The 13,576-nt window shown below is 53.4% G+C and overlaps 1 protein-coding gene across 1 annotated transcript in view; it reads right to left on the minus strand.

Annotated features, from left to right (window-relative positions):
- The window catches only part of Shank3 (SH3 and multiple ankyrin repeat domains 3), a gene marked incomplete at its 5' end in the record, with an annotated part of 51,122 nt that overhangs the window by 16,187 nt on the left and 21,359 nt on the right, over positions 1-13,576 (minus strand). Inside the window, 7 exons of the mRNA XM_019208939.1 lie at positions 1,340-1,363; positions 5,480-5,560; positions 6,534-6,666; positions 6,765-6,889; positions 7,224-7,306; positions 7,546-7,621; positions 12,683-12,935. Of these exons, the coding sequence (XP_019064484.1) occupies positions 1,340-1,363; positions 5,480-5,560; positions 6,534-6,666; positions 6,765-6,889; positions 7,224-7,306; positions 7,546-7,621; positions 12,683-12,935 (775 nt within the window). The remainder of the gene's footprint in view (positions 1-1,339; positions 1,364-5,479; positions 5,561-6,533; positions 6,667-6,764; positions 6,890-7,223; positions 7,307-7,545; positions 7,622-12,682; positions 12,936-13,576) is intronic.

Consider the following 13,576-nt stretch of genomic DNA (forward strand, 5'->3'; position numbering starts at 1 on the left):
CTGCAAATGAAGTTGGGCATAGTGGTATGGCGGTGCATGCCTGTAATCCTAGCTACTCAAGAGGCTGAGGCAGAAGATCACAAAGTCAAAGCCAGCCTGGGCAACATAGGAAGAACCTGTCTCAAATTTTTTAAAAGGGATGAGGTTGACATAAATCCCTAAAAAAGCTAGTAAACATAATCTTGACAAGTTATTTTGGTACTTAAGCAAAGGAAACAAAGGCCATTATGAGCCAGGTCCATGCACTATCACCAGCCTCCCACACAGGTCATCCGGATACACAGCAGACTGTGCTGCGGCCCAGGCAAGAGACAAGGGACCTGCAGGGCTGACAAATCTACTTTTCCCCAGCTGGAAGAGGCCCACAGGCCACAGCACAGCCTGGCAGAAGTACCACTAATGCACAGAGAAGGGATGCTTAAGAGACCTCATCTTCTATTGTTAATGGCTGGAGGGACAACAGGTGACTTGGGGGTAAGGGAGCACAGGACAGGTGGTGGGAAACACAGCAGGGACCAGAAGAACCTACCTCAGGGGGAGGGGCACCAGGTGCCTGGACAACGTGCAAACACCCATGCCTGAAACTACCCAGGGTTTCTACCTGGGCCTCATTCCCATCTACCCAAAAGGCAGAGAAGCAGCATCAGAAGCCGAGCCCCCACACCTCATCAGACACTGGACCTTATATGAGGCCCAGGCAACTCTGTCCCCACCCCAACCCACAAGACATACAGACAGGAGGACACAGGGAGACTGATCTGAAGACAGGGTGGCAAAATCAGCAGCCTGGGGATGCTAGGGAGGTGAGTCAAGCTCCCTTCCCAGGGCTGTAGGACTCAGAGCCCTACTCTGAAGGGACTATCAAGATGGCCTAGTCCCGTACCATCCAGCACAGTAGTGGGGCCCACAACCCAGGCAGGGAAGCCCCAAAAGGACAGACACAAAGATAGAGCACAGGCCAGAGCTGCACGCCCTAAAACCCACATTCCAACATGGTCCAATCACTCGACTACCCTGAGCTCTACGGTGGCACCCTCAGAACCTTGCCCTACCCAGCTGTTGGCCATGGCACATACAGGACCCTCCACCAGGAGCCTTCCCGGCTCACCTGAGCCCCAAGGTCTAGAGCTGTGCACCCCCTCACTGTACCCACATAGTCACACACATGGCAACACCCCATCGGTCCTTCCTAGGCCATCCATGCACCACACTCCTGTAAGACCACCGAAGGGAAGGCAGACAACAAGTATGCTGGGACTCCAGGCCACCAACCTCAAATACCTGTTCCCCAGAAGGGACCAGGAAGAGCTGGGCCTAGGGACACAGGCAGATGACTTACCCCCTTTTCTTCTCCGAATGGAGGCTTGGAATCGAGAAACAGAGCAAAGGGGGTAAGAGGCAGGCTTCATCCCATGGCACTGGGCCCATTGTCCACACTCATTTCCCCATCCCATTCAGTTCCCCATGCTAACCCACCATCCCCCACTTCCCCAGCACACAGGACCTCGGCGATCTGCCCAGCCGAGCCACCATACTGGACTGTGAGAGCAAATCTGTCCAGATGCTGCGCTGGTCGGTACACAGAGGGATATACACTTATGTGTACTATACACATGCTCACACATGCACCATGGCCACTCACACATACACACATGTGTGCACAGATACAAGCACATGGCAACATGTACAAGTAAAACACAGTCCAGTCAAATATTTGTTCAGAAAAGGAGGAAAGGGCTGAGGATTTGGCTCAGTGGTTCCGCCACCTGCCTTGAAAGTGCAAGGGCCAGAGTTCGATCCCCGGTACCAAACAAAACAAAACAATAAATGAGCCGGGGATTTAGCTCAGTGGTTCCACTGCCTGCTTCACATGCACAAGGACCCAACTTCGATCCCCGGTACCAAATAAAAAAAAAAGAAAAGGAGGAAAAAAAACTATAAAAATCAAGTTCAGAGGCCACTGAAAACCAAGATAGTCACCCTTAAGATTCTGTGCAAAGTAGGCTTTTGGGGGGTTATTTCTTATAGAGAGTTTTTGGGGGGTTATTGCTCAGGATCGAACCCAGGGCCCTGAGCATACTAGATAAGCACTCTACCACTGAGCTACACCCCTGGCCCCCGGAGTAGGTTTTTAACAAAAGGCAAGACAAGTATGTTTGGAAGAGAAATTTTTTCCACATTGATGCCAATAACAGGTACAAGGGCACGTCACCTACCCTAATTTCTCATCACAAAAGCAAAGGGGGTGCTGGGGATTTAGTAGCTCGGTGGTTCCACTGCCTGACTTGCAAGTGCAAAGACCCAAGTTCGATCCCCAGTACAAAAAAAAAAAAAAAAATGCAAAGAGGGCCTAGTTATTACAGGGAACTGATTTCACCTAAGAAGGAGAAGAATGAGGCAACTGGATCCACCAGGACCCTCCCAGGCTCAGTCTTCCCTGGCCTCCAGCCCCAGCACATCTTTGGTTCAAGCTGAGCAAATGTGCACATCATGACAGTGAGGAGCCCTTTTTTTTTTTTTTTGGCACCAGGGATTGAACTCAGGACTTTGCACTCTTCAGGCAGGTGCAGCGCCACTGAGCTAAATCCCTGGCCCCGAGGAGCCCCCTTGAGGAAGGGAACAGGAGTGCACTGCATTCCCTCCTTCCATCACCTCTCAGGCACCTGGGAAGTCCTGATGCTTGTTTCCTCAACCTAACATTTCCAGAAGAGACTGATCAGGAAGTTGGCAACTAGACTGGCCTCTTGGGACAGCTGTGAGTACAGGGTGGCTCTCCAAGCCCCTGGTCGCCCAGCCCTTCCTTAAACACAGCACACTGGGCCTAGAAGTGTGGGCTTTATGCTAAGCTGTTCTCTCCTCCTCCCCTAGATTGTTTAGGGAAAAGCCTGACACCATGACCGAGCTCCTCTGGACTAGCAGGGTCTGAAGCAAGAGGCTTCTGGAATAGAGGGGAAGATTCATCTCTTCCACTCACTGCTTCTAGTCAGTAAAGAGCACTTCCACTTACAGGGCAGACAGCCTGGGTCTTAGGCTGTCCAAAACCTCTCTGTGCAGACTAGGAGGGCCCCTACTGAACATGCAGCCAAACATGGCTCTGTAGCAGCTTGTGGCAGGTAACTCCAGAGACTACCCATCAGCCTTGCCTGGTGTCCAGCAGATACAGCCGCCAAGTGGTTTTGGCTGACTGGTCAAGTCAACATTCTATGACTGACCTTGGACTCTTACAACCCTAGAGCCAGAATCTGCAAGCATATCTAGCTCCCTCAAGGAGCACTTTTGGCTAGGTGTAGAAACTAGCTGGGAAGGCTCCATCGTCATCTGCCTTCTACTGCTGATGAGAAGTCTGCTGTCAAATAATCTATTACTACACACACACACACACACACACACACACGTATGCATGCACACATACACACATTTGCACACAATTTTTAAGATTTTTATCAGTGGTAGTCTAAAGCTTTATTCTGATCTAAATGTAGATTTGTTGTTTCCTTAAGGCTTCTTCAAACTGGAGTCTCACATCTTTGTTCACTTTGGGGAAATTCTTAGCTATTTACTCCTCAAATAGTGTCTTTTTACCATTTCCACAGGGATTTCCACCAGGTAGGGGCTGGGACCTTCTCACTGGTGCTCACTGTCCTCACGTCCCCTCCCTGCCCTCTGGTGGCTGCTCCTTCTCCTCCTGTGCTGATCAAACTGAATAGCCTCAGACTTACTTTTCCCACTCCCTGCTTCTGTTTTCAACTCAATCTAGTATAATGTTTAACCCAGCCACAGATTTCTTTTTAATCTACATTTTTTGCTTCAATAACAGTTCTCTTTAGGAATAGTTTTTTAAATGTGCTTATTCTTTTTGTTCTATCTTGTTCTCATTTGTTAGTGCTTTTGGTTCTCTTAAACTAATAACATCAACATTTTATTTTACTCTATTTCATACTTTTTTCTGACTTGCAATTCTCAAGCTATTCTAGTTCCAAGTCTTCTAGCCTTGTGGAAGCTTCAGAACCTAGCCCCTGCCCTTGAAACCTCAACCATGAGCTGAGGAAGTATCAGTTTCCCCTGCTCCCCTGGCTTTGATTTCTGTCTTTATCTTTGAGACCTGATGATTCCTCTTCTTCTGTATTTGAATTGACTGTATGTCAAATACTGATGACAAGGAAAATCCTGATCATATCAGGCCAGCCTATCTTGGTAGCTGTTTTCCACAATGAACTAAACTACAGACAAGAGAACCTGCTTAGAATAGAGCAGCTCTCGGGCCAGGGATTTAGCTCAGTAGTTCTGCCACCTGCCTCGCAAGCACAAGGACCTGAGTTTGAAGAATAAAAAAGAAAAAAAAGACAAAGAATAGGGCAGCTCTGCCCATTGCCTGGACAGAATCAAACTCAGGTAATGTGCAAGATAAGAGATCATTCTGGGAACCAGACTAAGCCACAGTAACAGTCAACTCGAACTGGGACAGGGCTCAGACTCTGGAAGAAAAAAAACGTGTCACCTATCACATGTACTGGTAATGAGGCTGTTGATGGCTGGAATATACCCACAAGGCTATTAATGGACACATGTATTAGGACAAGTCCACCAAAAAGGGTAGGTCACCTTGATATACCCACCAAAAGGAAATATCAATGTCAAGGCTGTTATCTGTTACATGTCAGGACATGGTCATGTACACTGGGATATAGCCAGGATGATGTTGTTAAAAGGACACAGTCATGTACATACAGACATGCCCATGACAAGGCTGTTAACCATTACAAGTAAGTGATCACATACACCGTGATGTGCCCGGAGCAAGGCTGTTAACTATGTTAGGAAGTCATGTATGTGGGATGTGCCCACATTGATGCTGTCAGTGGTCACCTTGAAATCGTCCCTGTCATTTGCCCAACAGTACCCGAACATTATTCTGCTCCTGCAGCCCACGAAGCCCCATCCCATCTTCATACTAGAAGTGCTCACAAAGGCCCCAGCAGTCAGCAGGCTCACTTGGACAACAAGCAGACAGGTACCAGGTAAAAGAAACATAAAAATGACCCAGCTAGTGCTGCAGAATCAGAAACAAACCCCAGGTTGCCCATCCATTATTCTTTCCTCACTTAGACAAAATGCAGCAGCAAAATCAAAGTGAAGATGTGGAGCCAGGAGCAGCACACACACACACACACACACACACACACACACACACACACACATGCATCCACATGCAAACTTGCTGCAAGACCAGCTGCCTGTCCTGGAGGTCCTGCTGCTCACCTCCAGCCCCTCAGCACTTGCCCCTTCCACATGCTGTTTTCTACAGACACTGAATCTCTCTACTTCTTCAGCACCACCACTCTCTGATCTACACCTACATCTGTCTCCTCCCTGCAGTCTGCCTGACCTCAGCCCAGCTCAGGCCCCTCGCTTCCACCCTGGCCTGCCCATTATGGGCCATCCGCCTGCTGTCCACCCCTACAGTCCCCACAGTGCTCACCAAGTTCCTCCAGTTCTGCCGTCATGGACTTAGAGCGCAGGGTCAGGGTGGTACTGGGAGCCCTCTTGGGAGGCGGTGGGGCTGCAAAGAAGAGGGAGGCCTTGGACCTCCTGTCCAGCAGAAGGCGGCGCGGTGTGGCCAGGTGCAGATGCCACTTGCGCTCTACCGCCTGGATCTCCTCGTACTCCCTCGAGGACGAATCACACTGTGCCAGGATCTTGTTCAGGCTGCGGCTGGATGCAAACTTCTTCATGGCGCAGGGAGATCAGGGAGCACCGGGGCTGGGGCAGTGGGGGCCTCTGGGGCCCTTGGGACCCCCAGGACCCCCAAGACCCCCAAAGCCTGGGCTTCAGAAGGCTGTCAACCGGTGCTGGTGGGGGTCAGAGTGACGGCTGGCTCTGGATTGAGTGCCCACCCTGCAGGCTCTAAGGGCCTGGCAAGGGGGCACCAAAGCCATGGGGTGGGGGCTGGGAGGGTCTCCTGCCAGGCCAGTTGCTGCTGCTCCAGGGCCCCCCAGGGGGCCAAGCGGCCACTGCCCCTTGGGGACCAGGGTGTGGCCGGCCAAGCCACAGGCCTGGCTGGGCTGGGCCAGCGGCAAAGCCTCCTGGGCCCAGGCTGTTCGCCTGCGCGGCGCGGGGAGAAGACGCTTTTCCTCTTCCCTCAGGTGCCTCCTCCCCCTTCCCTCCAACAATAAGCAGCAGCGTCAACCTCACAGTTGCCATGGCAACCCCGGCCTCCAGGCAGTTGCTGGTGGTGTCGGGAAGGAAGGTTCTGCCATGCCAGGGGCTGGGGGACGGGGAAGGAGGGGGCGGGAATCTGAGGAAGGGTACCTGGGGTCAGGGATCAGAGGCCTGGCGAGGGGTCAGGGGTCATCTAATGCCAGGCACCAGAAGCATCCTGGGATGAAAATTTGGGCATTTTGTCTAGGTTCAGGAATCTGATGTCAGCAGTGTAGGGTCAAGGATGGGGACAGAAACGTGGCTGTGACGTTAAAGGGCTAAGGTCAGGAACAAAGGGGAGAGTCTGGGCCAAACCCCAAAACCTAAGCCCTCACCTCTGCGCCGAGCCCCATCCTCCTCTGGCTTCCTTGTCACAGACACGACCTTCATGACCAGGCGGTTTCCACCCTGGCGGATCAGAGCTACCACCTGCTTGTGTCCAACCTTCACCACATTCACCCCGTTCACCTGAGACAGAGAAGCAGCTGGAAGGGACGTCCCAGTGCGACTCCTGGGACTCAGGGGTCAGCACCCTGCCAGGCCACACAGTTTGGGAGGGGCCTCACCTCGATGAGGAAGTCTCCAGTGCGCAGCCCGGCCCTCCAGGCCACCCCCTCCACGTCCACAGACTCGAGGTACTGCAGCGCAGGGAAGGCCGGTGTGGGTGTGAACTCTTCGATGGGGGTCTCCGCTGCAGAGGCAAGCAGGAGGGCTCCTCACCAGTATGGCTGGGATTCAGGTCAGGGCGTAACCCAGGCTGGGCAGGCAGCAGGTAGAGCACCAGCAAGGAACCCAGCACACATCCTTTCAAGACTCTCCCTCACCCCTCCAGGAGGAGGCCCCTACTCTGCCAGGCTCCCCACAGCAGAGAGGGAAAAACAGAAGGGAGAGAACTGCTGCCTTGAGCTGGGACTCCAAACCTAGTCAGCAGAGGATGCTGGGAGGGGCCAGGAGAAGGGGGGGCGGGGGCAGGGCACAGAAGACACCCTAGCATGCACTGAGTCCCCACAGCACCACACCATTACCTTTGGCACCCCTGAGCACGAAGCCGAAGCCCTCGTGGTCCCGTTTCTGCAGGACAGCCACCTTGTCATCGATGACATAATCGCTGACAGAGGAAAGCAGGGAGGGTAAGGCCAGCCCTGTAGGGAGCGCGGCAGGCTGATCCCGCAGGGTCCCACAGCACAGGCCACCTCGGTGACAGCAGAAGGCAGAGGTGGCTGGCGTCCTCTCCTCAGCCTCCTCTGACTTCTTCAAACCCTGGCCTCCCTCTTCAGACACCCACCCCACATCTGCAGACCCAGCCCACGACTCTGTGTGTCCATGCCCTGCCCCGTGTGCCAGTACCTGTGTGAAGTGAGGCTGTCATAGGAGCCCACCGTGTAGTGGCGGAAGAGCCGCTTCGTCCGGTCCTCCCGGGTTTCTGGAGGGAGTATCAGGAGCTGAGGAAAGGCTGTGGCCTCCAGCTTGTTACATTACTCTCAACTCTGCTGGCTTTACACACCCCTTGGCCTGGCTGTACACCAATGGAAGTGGAAGCCCCAAATCCTGAGGTCCTGGGTCCACAGATCCCAAGGCAGGAAGCTGAGGGACCATGCCCAGAACCCTACCATCTGGGAGTCAGGCCTCAAGAGGGGCAGCAGCCATGCTCACCTTTCCTGAGAAGTGCGCAGATGAACACAGGAGACGACATGGCCAGGACCGCCCAGCAGCAAACCCCAAAGCCACGTGTAGGAGACAGCATGTGTGTGAGGCTCACACTCCAGGGTCAACACTGTATCCACACGCATGTATCTGTGATCTGCAGTGTATGCACATGCTACCTTCATGCTATCCTCACGTTTGTCAGTTCCTTATAAGTGTGACCCTCGCTGGTGCACAGCACACTGCTCTGCCCACACAGCACACCATCTTCGCTGGCATGCACTCCGGAGTCCCTGCTGTAGCAGACCTGCACTGAGTCCCCTTCCCTGACTTCACTGTGTGCCACAGAATTTGTCCTCATCTATCCTTTGACCTCAAAGTCCCTTGTGGCCACCGCAGAGCTGGCCAGAGTCTGTTCGCTGCCCTATCTCAGCCTTGCTGTCCCCATGCTTAGCCACGACCCAAGTGAGCAAGTCCTGCCCCTCGGCCCTACACACTCCACTCTGCTCCCCCAAGGTGCTCTCTGACTGTAGCATTTGTCAGGATTTGTTTTTTATTTCCACTGGTATTTACTGAGCTCCTACTATGCACCAGGCATTGTTTCAGGTTTTAGGTTTTCTGAAAATGTAGTAAAGAACAAAGTCTCCGTCCTCATGGAGTTAATATGCTGATAGATAAAATGAAGAGACAATAAACATACAATATGCCAAATGCTGGCAAGCTCTTAAGAGATGAGTGATTAGAGCAAGTGTGCTGGAAAAGTGCAGTTCTAGGGGGCCACACAAAGGCTTTACCAGCACAGGGAGCTGAGAAAAGGCCTAGGGCATAAGGGAGAGGCCAGTTGAAATAAGATTAAAGGGGTGTCCAGGAGCAGGGTGGTCAGGGTGCGTTTTGGCCTGGGACATTTAAGGGACCATGTGGCACCGGTGCAGCTGGAACAAAGAGAGACAGACAGAGTTGGTAAAGAAGAGATCAGAGGGGCCAGGGATTTAGCTCAGTGGTTCAGTGGCCTGCCTTGCAAGCACAAGGACTCGAGTTCAATCCCCGGTACCAAAAAAAAAAAAAGAGAGATCAGAGGGAGCTTACTATTTTTTATGATCTGTCCCCCAACCATGAGCTCTTTAAGGAAAAGACCACTGCTTATTACCTCTGTGGTCCCAGGCCCAGCATAGTACCTGATATATAACAGGCAACAAAGATAGTGTACAACTGGCCAGGTTGTGGGTAGACTTAGGCTACATGGACAGAAGGACGAGTGGACCAAGAGAGAGAAAGAATATCGAAAGGATGGACTAAAGGGTTGACAGAAATAAGAATGGATGAGCATACAGATGGACGGAAGGATAGATCAGTTGATGAACAAAGGAACTGGGTTGGTGATAGGCGGAGAAATGGATGGAGGCAGAGACGGACGAATGAATGAGCTGGGTGAACTGGGTGGGCTGCTGGGTGAGCAGACGGGTGGTAGGGTGGGTGAGTCAAAGGACACATAGATACAGCGATAGAGCAGTGGCTGGATGGGAAAAAGAAAGAGCTCCTATTTACCAGAAGACACAGATATCAAGAGAAGTCCTGGCTCAGACTTTGGGCCCTGTCATGAGGGTGTGTAACTCTCAGAAAGGCAGGCAACTGTTCCCTTTAAGCCTCTCCAAACAGAGGAGGAAGGGTCCCCCTGGCAGGGTCCCTGGGCTCTGATGGCCTATTATCTCATCATCCTGGTCCTTGAAAGCAAGCATTAGCTGGCTGGGGCTGGGGCCCTCGGTGACACCCCCACCCCCACCTTCCTGCTGCTCCAAGGCCAGCACAGACTGGGCATCGTCATGAGGCAGACAGGGCTTCAACCCCCACCCTGGCCTCCATCACAGCCTCTCCAGGTCAACCCAGTCACAGAAATGCTCAGAGTTCCTGCTTGCACAAGCCCAAATTTGCATTCACTAACCTCTTTTCAGACTTGTCAACCAAACAAATGTATTTATTACATAATACAAATTCATTTTCCAGTTTTATTAATCAGACACATAAGAGCCAGCTGAAGGGAAAATGCCAGCACCAGCCCCCAAGCGAGGACCACACGGAGAAGGAATGGAGGAAGGAGGGACAGCAAGCATCCTGGCACACTGGACCTCGGGGGTCTCAGCACAAACAGGCCCCTGAGTTTCCTCCCCTCACAGCTCAAATCTGTCCTACTCATTTAGCGCTCAGGACTGCGCCCTGGTCCCACAACAGGTAGTGACCCTGGATACCAGCCTGGCCCATGCCTCAACAGTGTGCCCCCCTTGGCCTTTAAACCTTCCTCCATTGCCATTCCAGTCCCTGAATCAGATCTTTTTTAAACTTGAGCCTACTGCTTCTGGGCTACCCTCTAAACTCAGGAAAAACTGAGCCTGAGTCCCACATGGGAGATTCTGCCCCAAGTGCTGACCAAGCATGCAGCTGATGTCAGAAAGCCAGGACTGCTCCTCCTGACCCCCTGTAGGCAACCTTCCCAAGCCCCTCGCCCTCTGCCCACCCACAGAGCCCCTATCCACCCAGGAGGCTCTGACCGCCTACTCCCCTGGATCACATGCCCTAACTGCACCTAGAAGCCCTGCCATTGCCTGGAGGCCTCCAGCTCCACCACTCCCAGGATAGCTACTGTGCTCTTCTCCCTTCTCCGTGGGCTTGACCTGCCCTGCCTACCTCTCTGCTCTGCTCTGCCCAGATCCTGATCCTAAACTAAAAAGGCCTACAGGATCAAGAATCCCCAGCCTGGTCAGCTCCCACCACAATGCCATGCTCTCCCTTCATCCATGGTTACCTAACCAGCCCTGTCTTCCTTCCCACTCCAGCCCCACTGCCCCCACAAAGCCAAGTGCCAACCTAACAAGATCCTGCCCCTCAGGGCCAAGGGATCCCCTAGAAATGGACCAATAACAAACATTTCCACCTCCCAGGACTGCTGGGCTTTGTCAAGCACTTCTTAAAGCTGCTAGACTCCTGGCACTGCTCAGACATGAGAGGTGCTGACATGTAGGGCTCTAGAACACTGTGCCAGACACTTCCAAATATGGACACCCAAGCCAGGAGCAGCAGCAGCACACACCCATAATCCTAGCACTCCGGGAGGCCGAGGCAGGAGGATGGCAAGTTTAAGCCCAGCCTGGACAATTTAGTGACTTAGTGAAACTGTCTCAAAAAAGGACTGGGTAGGGGGCCGGGGATTTAGCTCAGTCCTGCCGCCACCTGCCTTGCAAGCGCAAGGACCCAAGTTTGATCCCCAGTACCGAAAAAAAAAAAAAAAAAAAGGACTGGGTGCAAAGTACAGAGGCCCTCAGTTCAATCCCTAATACTACAAAAAAGGGAAAAACAATCTACATGGGTACCCTATCTTCAGAACACCCAGAGGACTCAGCCCAAACAATAACTCTACTTCAAAGCCCTCTGATTACTTCAGGCCAGCCCAAGGCACCGCAGTGCACACAACCTCTGCACAGCAGCACACAGCACACCCACTGTAGACACAGGCTGCCTGTTCCCCTCCAGTTTGAGAGTTGGGCCTCTGTAAAGCCAATCCAAGCCCCAGCGTGAGACAAACCTAACAAGCATCTGCTCCAGGCCAAACTTCCTTCCCTCTAGCTTCAGAATGAAATCCAAATGTCCCTGAATCCAGTTTCAAAACCAGAACCTTTGTTACCCAGGCTGTGTGGGAGCACAGGACTGGCTCTCCTTCAACAGGTTGCAGCACCCCTTCCTTCCAAGGGGCCAAACCTCTGAAACAAATTTCCTCGCCTCCACAGGAACAAGGGAGCCTGTCCCTTCCACCTCCAAGCCACCAGGGGAGCCATCAGAGTAGGACAGAGAGCAGCAGTGTCAGCAGCTTCTGCCAGCCTGGGCCCCTCAAGGTCAGCACCAGGCAAGAGTCATGGCTAGGGGTTGGGCTCCCCTGGGGAAGCCCTCAACTCAGGGAAGAGAACAAAGCAACCCTGGCCCAAGTCTCCCACATGCAAATGGAGGGACACACGTTGCTCAATCCAGACTCACCATGGATGACCTCCAGTGACCGCCACTCTGGAGGAATTCAACTTACTCCCCGGCTCTCCAGGACAAAAGTGACATTCATGGGTCTGGGCCTCCTAGGACCCCCAAGGGCCTGGTGCAAAGGGTCTATCCAAGACAAGCAACCAACTCATTTCTACCAGCGTGACCCCTCAGACCCCAGCATCCAGAGGAGGTCTTCCTGGAAGGCCAGGCATCCAGCAGGGTAGGACTAGAGCTGTGGCCTTCACTTTCAAGTCCTCCTGCTAGCTGAGGATGGGAGCCATGTCTCCCCAGCTGCATTCAGACCACCCCAGCCTTAGGGTACCCATGATTGCCCCTCAGGGACCAACTGCCCTCATTTCCTCTTGGCTGGGCCAGGCCTCCTGCTCTGCCCACTTGGACAATCTGTCCACTTTGGAAAAACGCCTCTTTTCTCACACTGACCTCCTTACCGGTCTGCCAAGCCACACATGAATCGCAAGCTCCAAACACCTGGTATTTCTATGAGGACTGGGCCAGGGGTGCAGTTAGAGTGCCTGGGAGTCACATGTGCAACTGCTGACCAGCACGTATCTCCTGTGGGCCCGCTGCAGGTATGGCGACTGCGTGTGAAGTGTCAGGTTAGATGCACATGCATTCCCAAGCACACGCATGCTATGTGCATGTCGTTCCTGCATTCTGTATACAAGTTCGCATCTACTTTGGGTATGTTTGAGTTTACTTCTCTTTTCTCTGTGAACATCCAGATTTATCACGAAGGAGACCAAAGGGGAGCTGGAGGCGAGGCACACTCAGAAGTTGATGGGGCCCCGGGGTCACTTACCATGCCGGGTGTCATACTGTCGCATCTGTACCTCTTCCACACAGTCAGCGGGGAACCAGCCCGTGCGGCCCTTCACGGTTCCTTCCCAGAATCCACCCTCCCCGATGCTGAGCACTGGAGGGACAGAAGCCAGGCAGGCTATCAGGAAAGGGCAGAGCCAGAAGCCCCTGCCTCCCCACCACGGCAGGCTCACATTCTGCCCACACCCTTCACCCTTGCTTCCCTTCCCTTCCCACAGCCTCCCAGCTTTTCCCTTGGGGAGATTTTGGGATCCACACAGGAGACAGGAACAAACAGATGGGCTCGGCACAGGATAGGCATGTGGGGGACAGGCATGCAGATGGACACACTTGAGGACAGAAGGCAAAGGCAGGGGCCACTCCTGATCCTGCCCTGGTGACCACTGTCCCTCCACTCTCCTGGCTCTGCTACCCACACAGGGGTCACTACCAAGAGCTCAGGGTCACTGTGCTATGGCCAGCAGACTGAGCCATATGATGTACCAGGAGGGCTGATGCTCAGGACTGCTGCTACCTCAGGCCCCCATGGACACAGGGCAGGGGAGGACAGGACCCTTATGAACACAGACCCCACAGGGAGAGAAGCTTGTGCCTGCCAAAACAAGAACCCCCCCCAAAAGGAACGTACACAGCTTACAGACACCCACAATCCACAGCCCCCCCCACGGTGGCTAAGGCCCCACACATCTCAAGGATTTCCAGAGAAAACGCCCCAAAAGTGACACTGGAACCCCACAGCTGAGGAAGCGCTGCAATGGGATGGGGTCCTTCCACGAGGAAACCCCAGAGACGGCTCCCATCGTGACACAGAAACGCTCCAGCGTGACACCCGAGAGCCGCACCGCCGCCCCCGGCCCCGCCCCCCGCGCCCCTT

This window comes from Fukomys damarensis, unplaced genomic scaffold (assembly GCF_012274545.1).
Source record: "Fukomys damarensis isolate Sample0158 unplaced genomic scaffold, DMR_v1.0_HiC HiC_scaffold_19, whole genome shotgun sequence".
Classification (NCBI taxonomy): domain Eukaryota; kingdom Metazoa; phylum Chordata; class Mammalia; order Rodentia; family Bathyergidae; genus Fukomys; species Fukomys damarensis.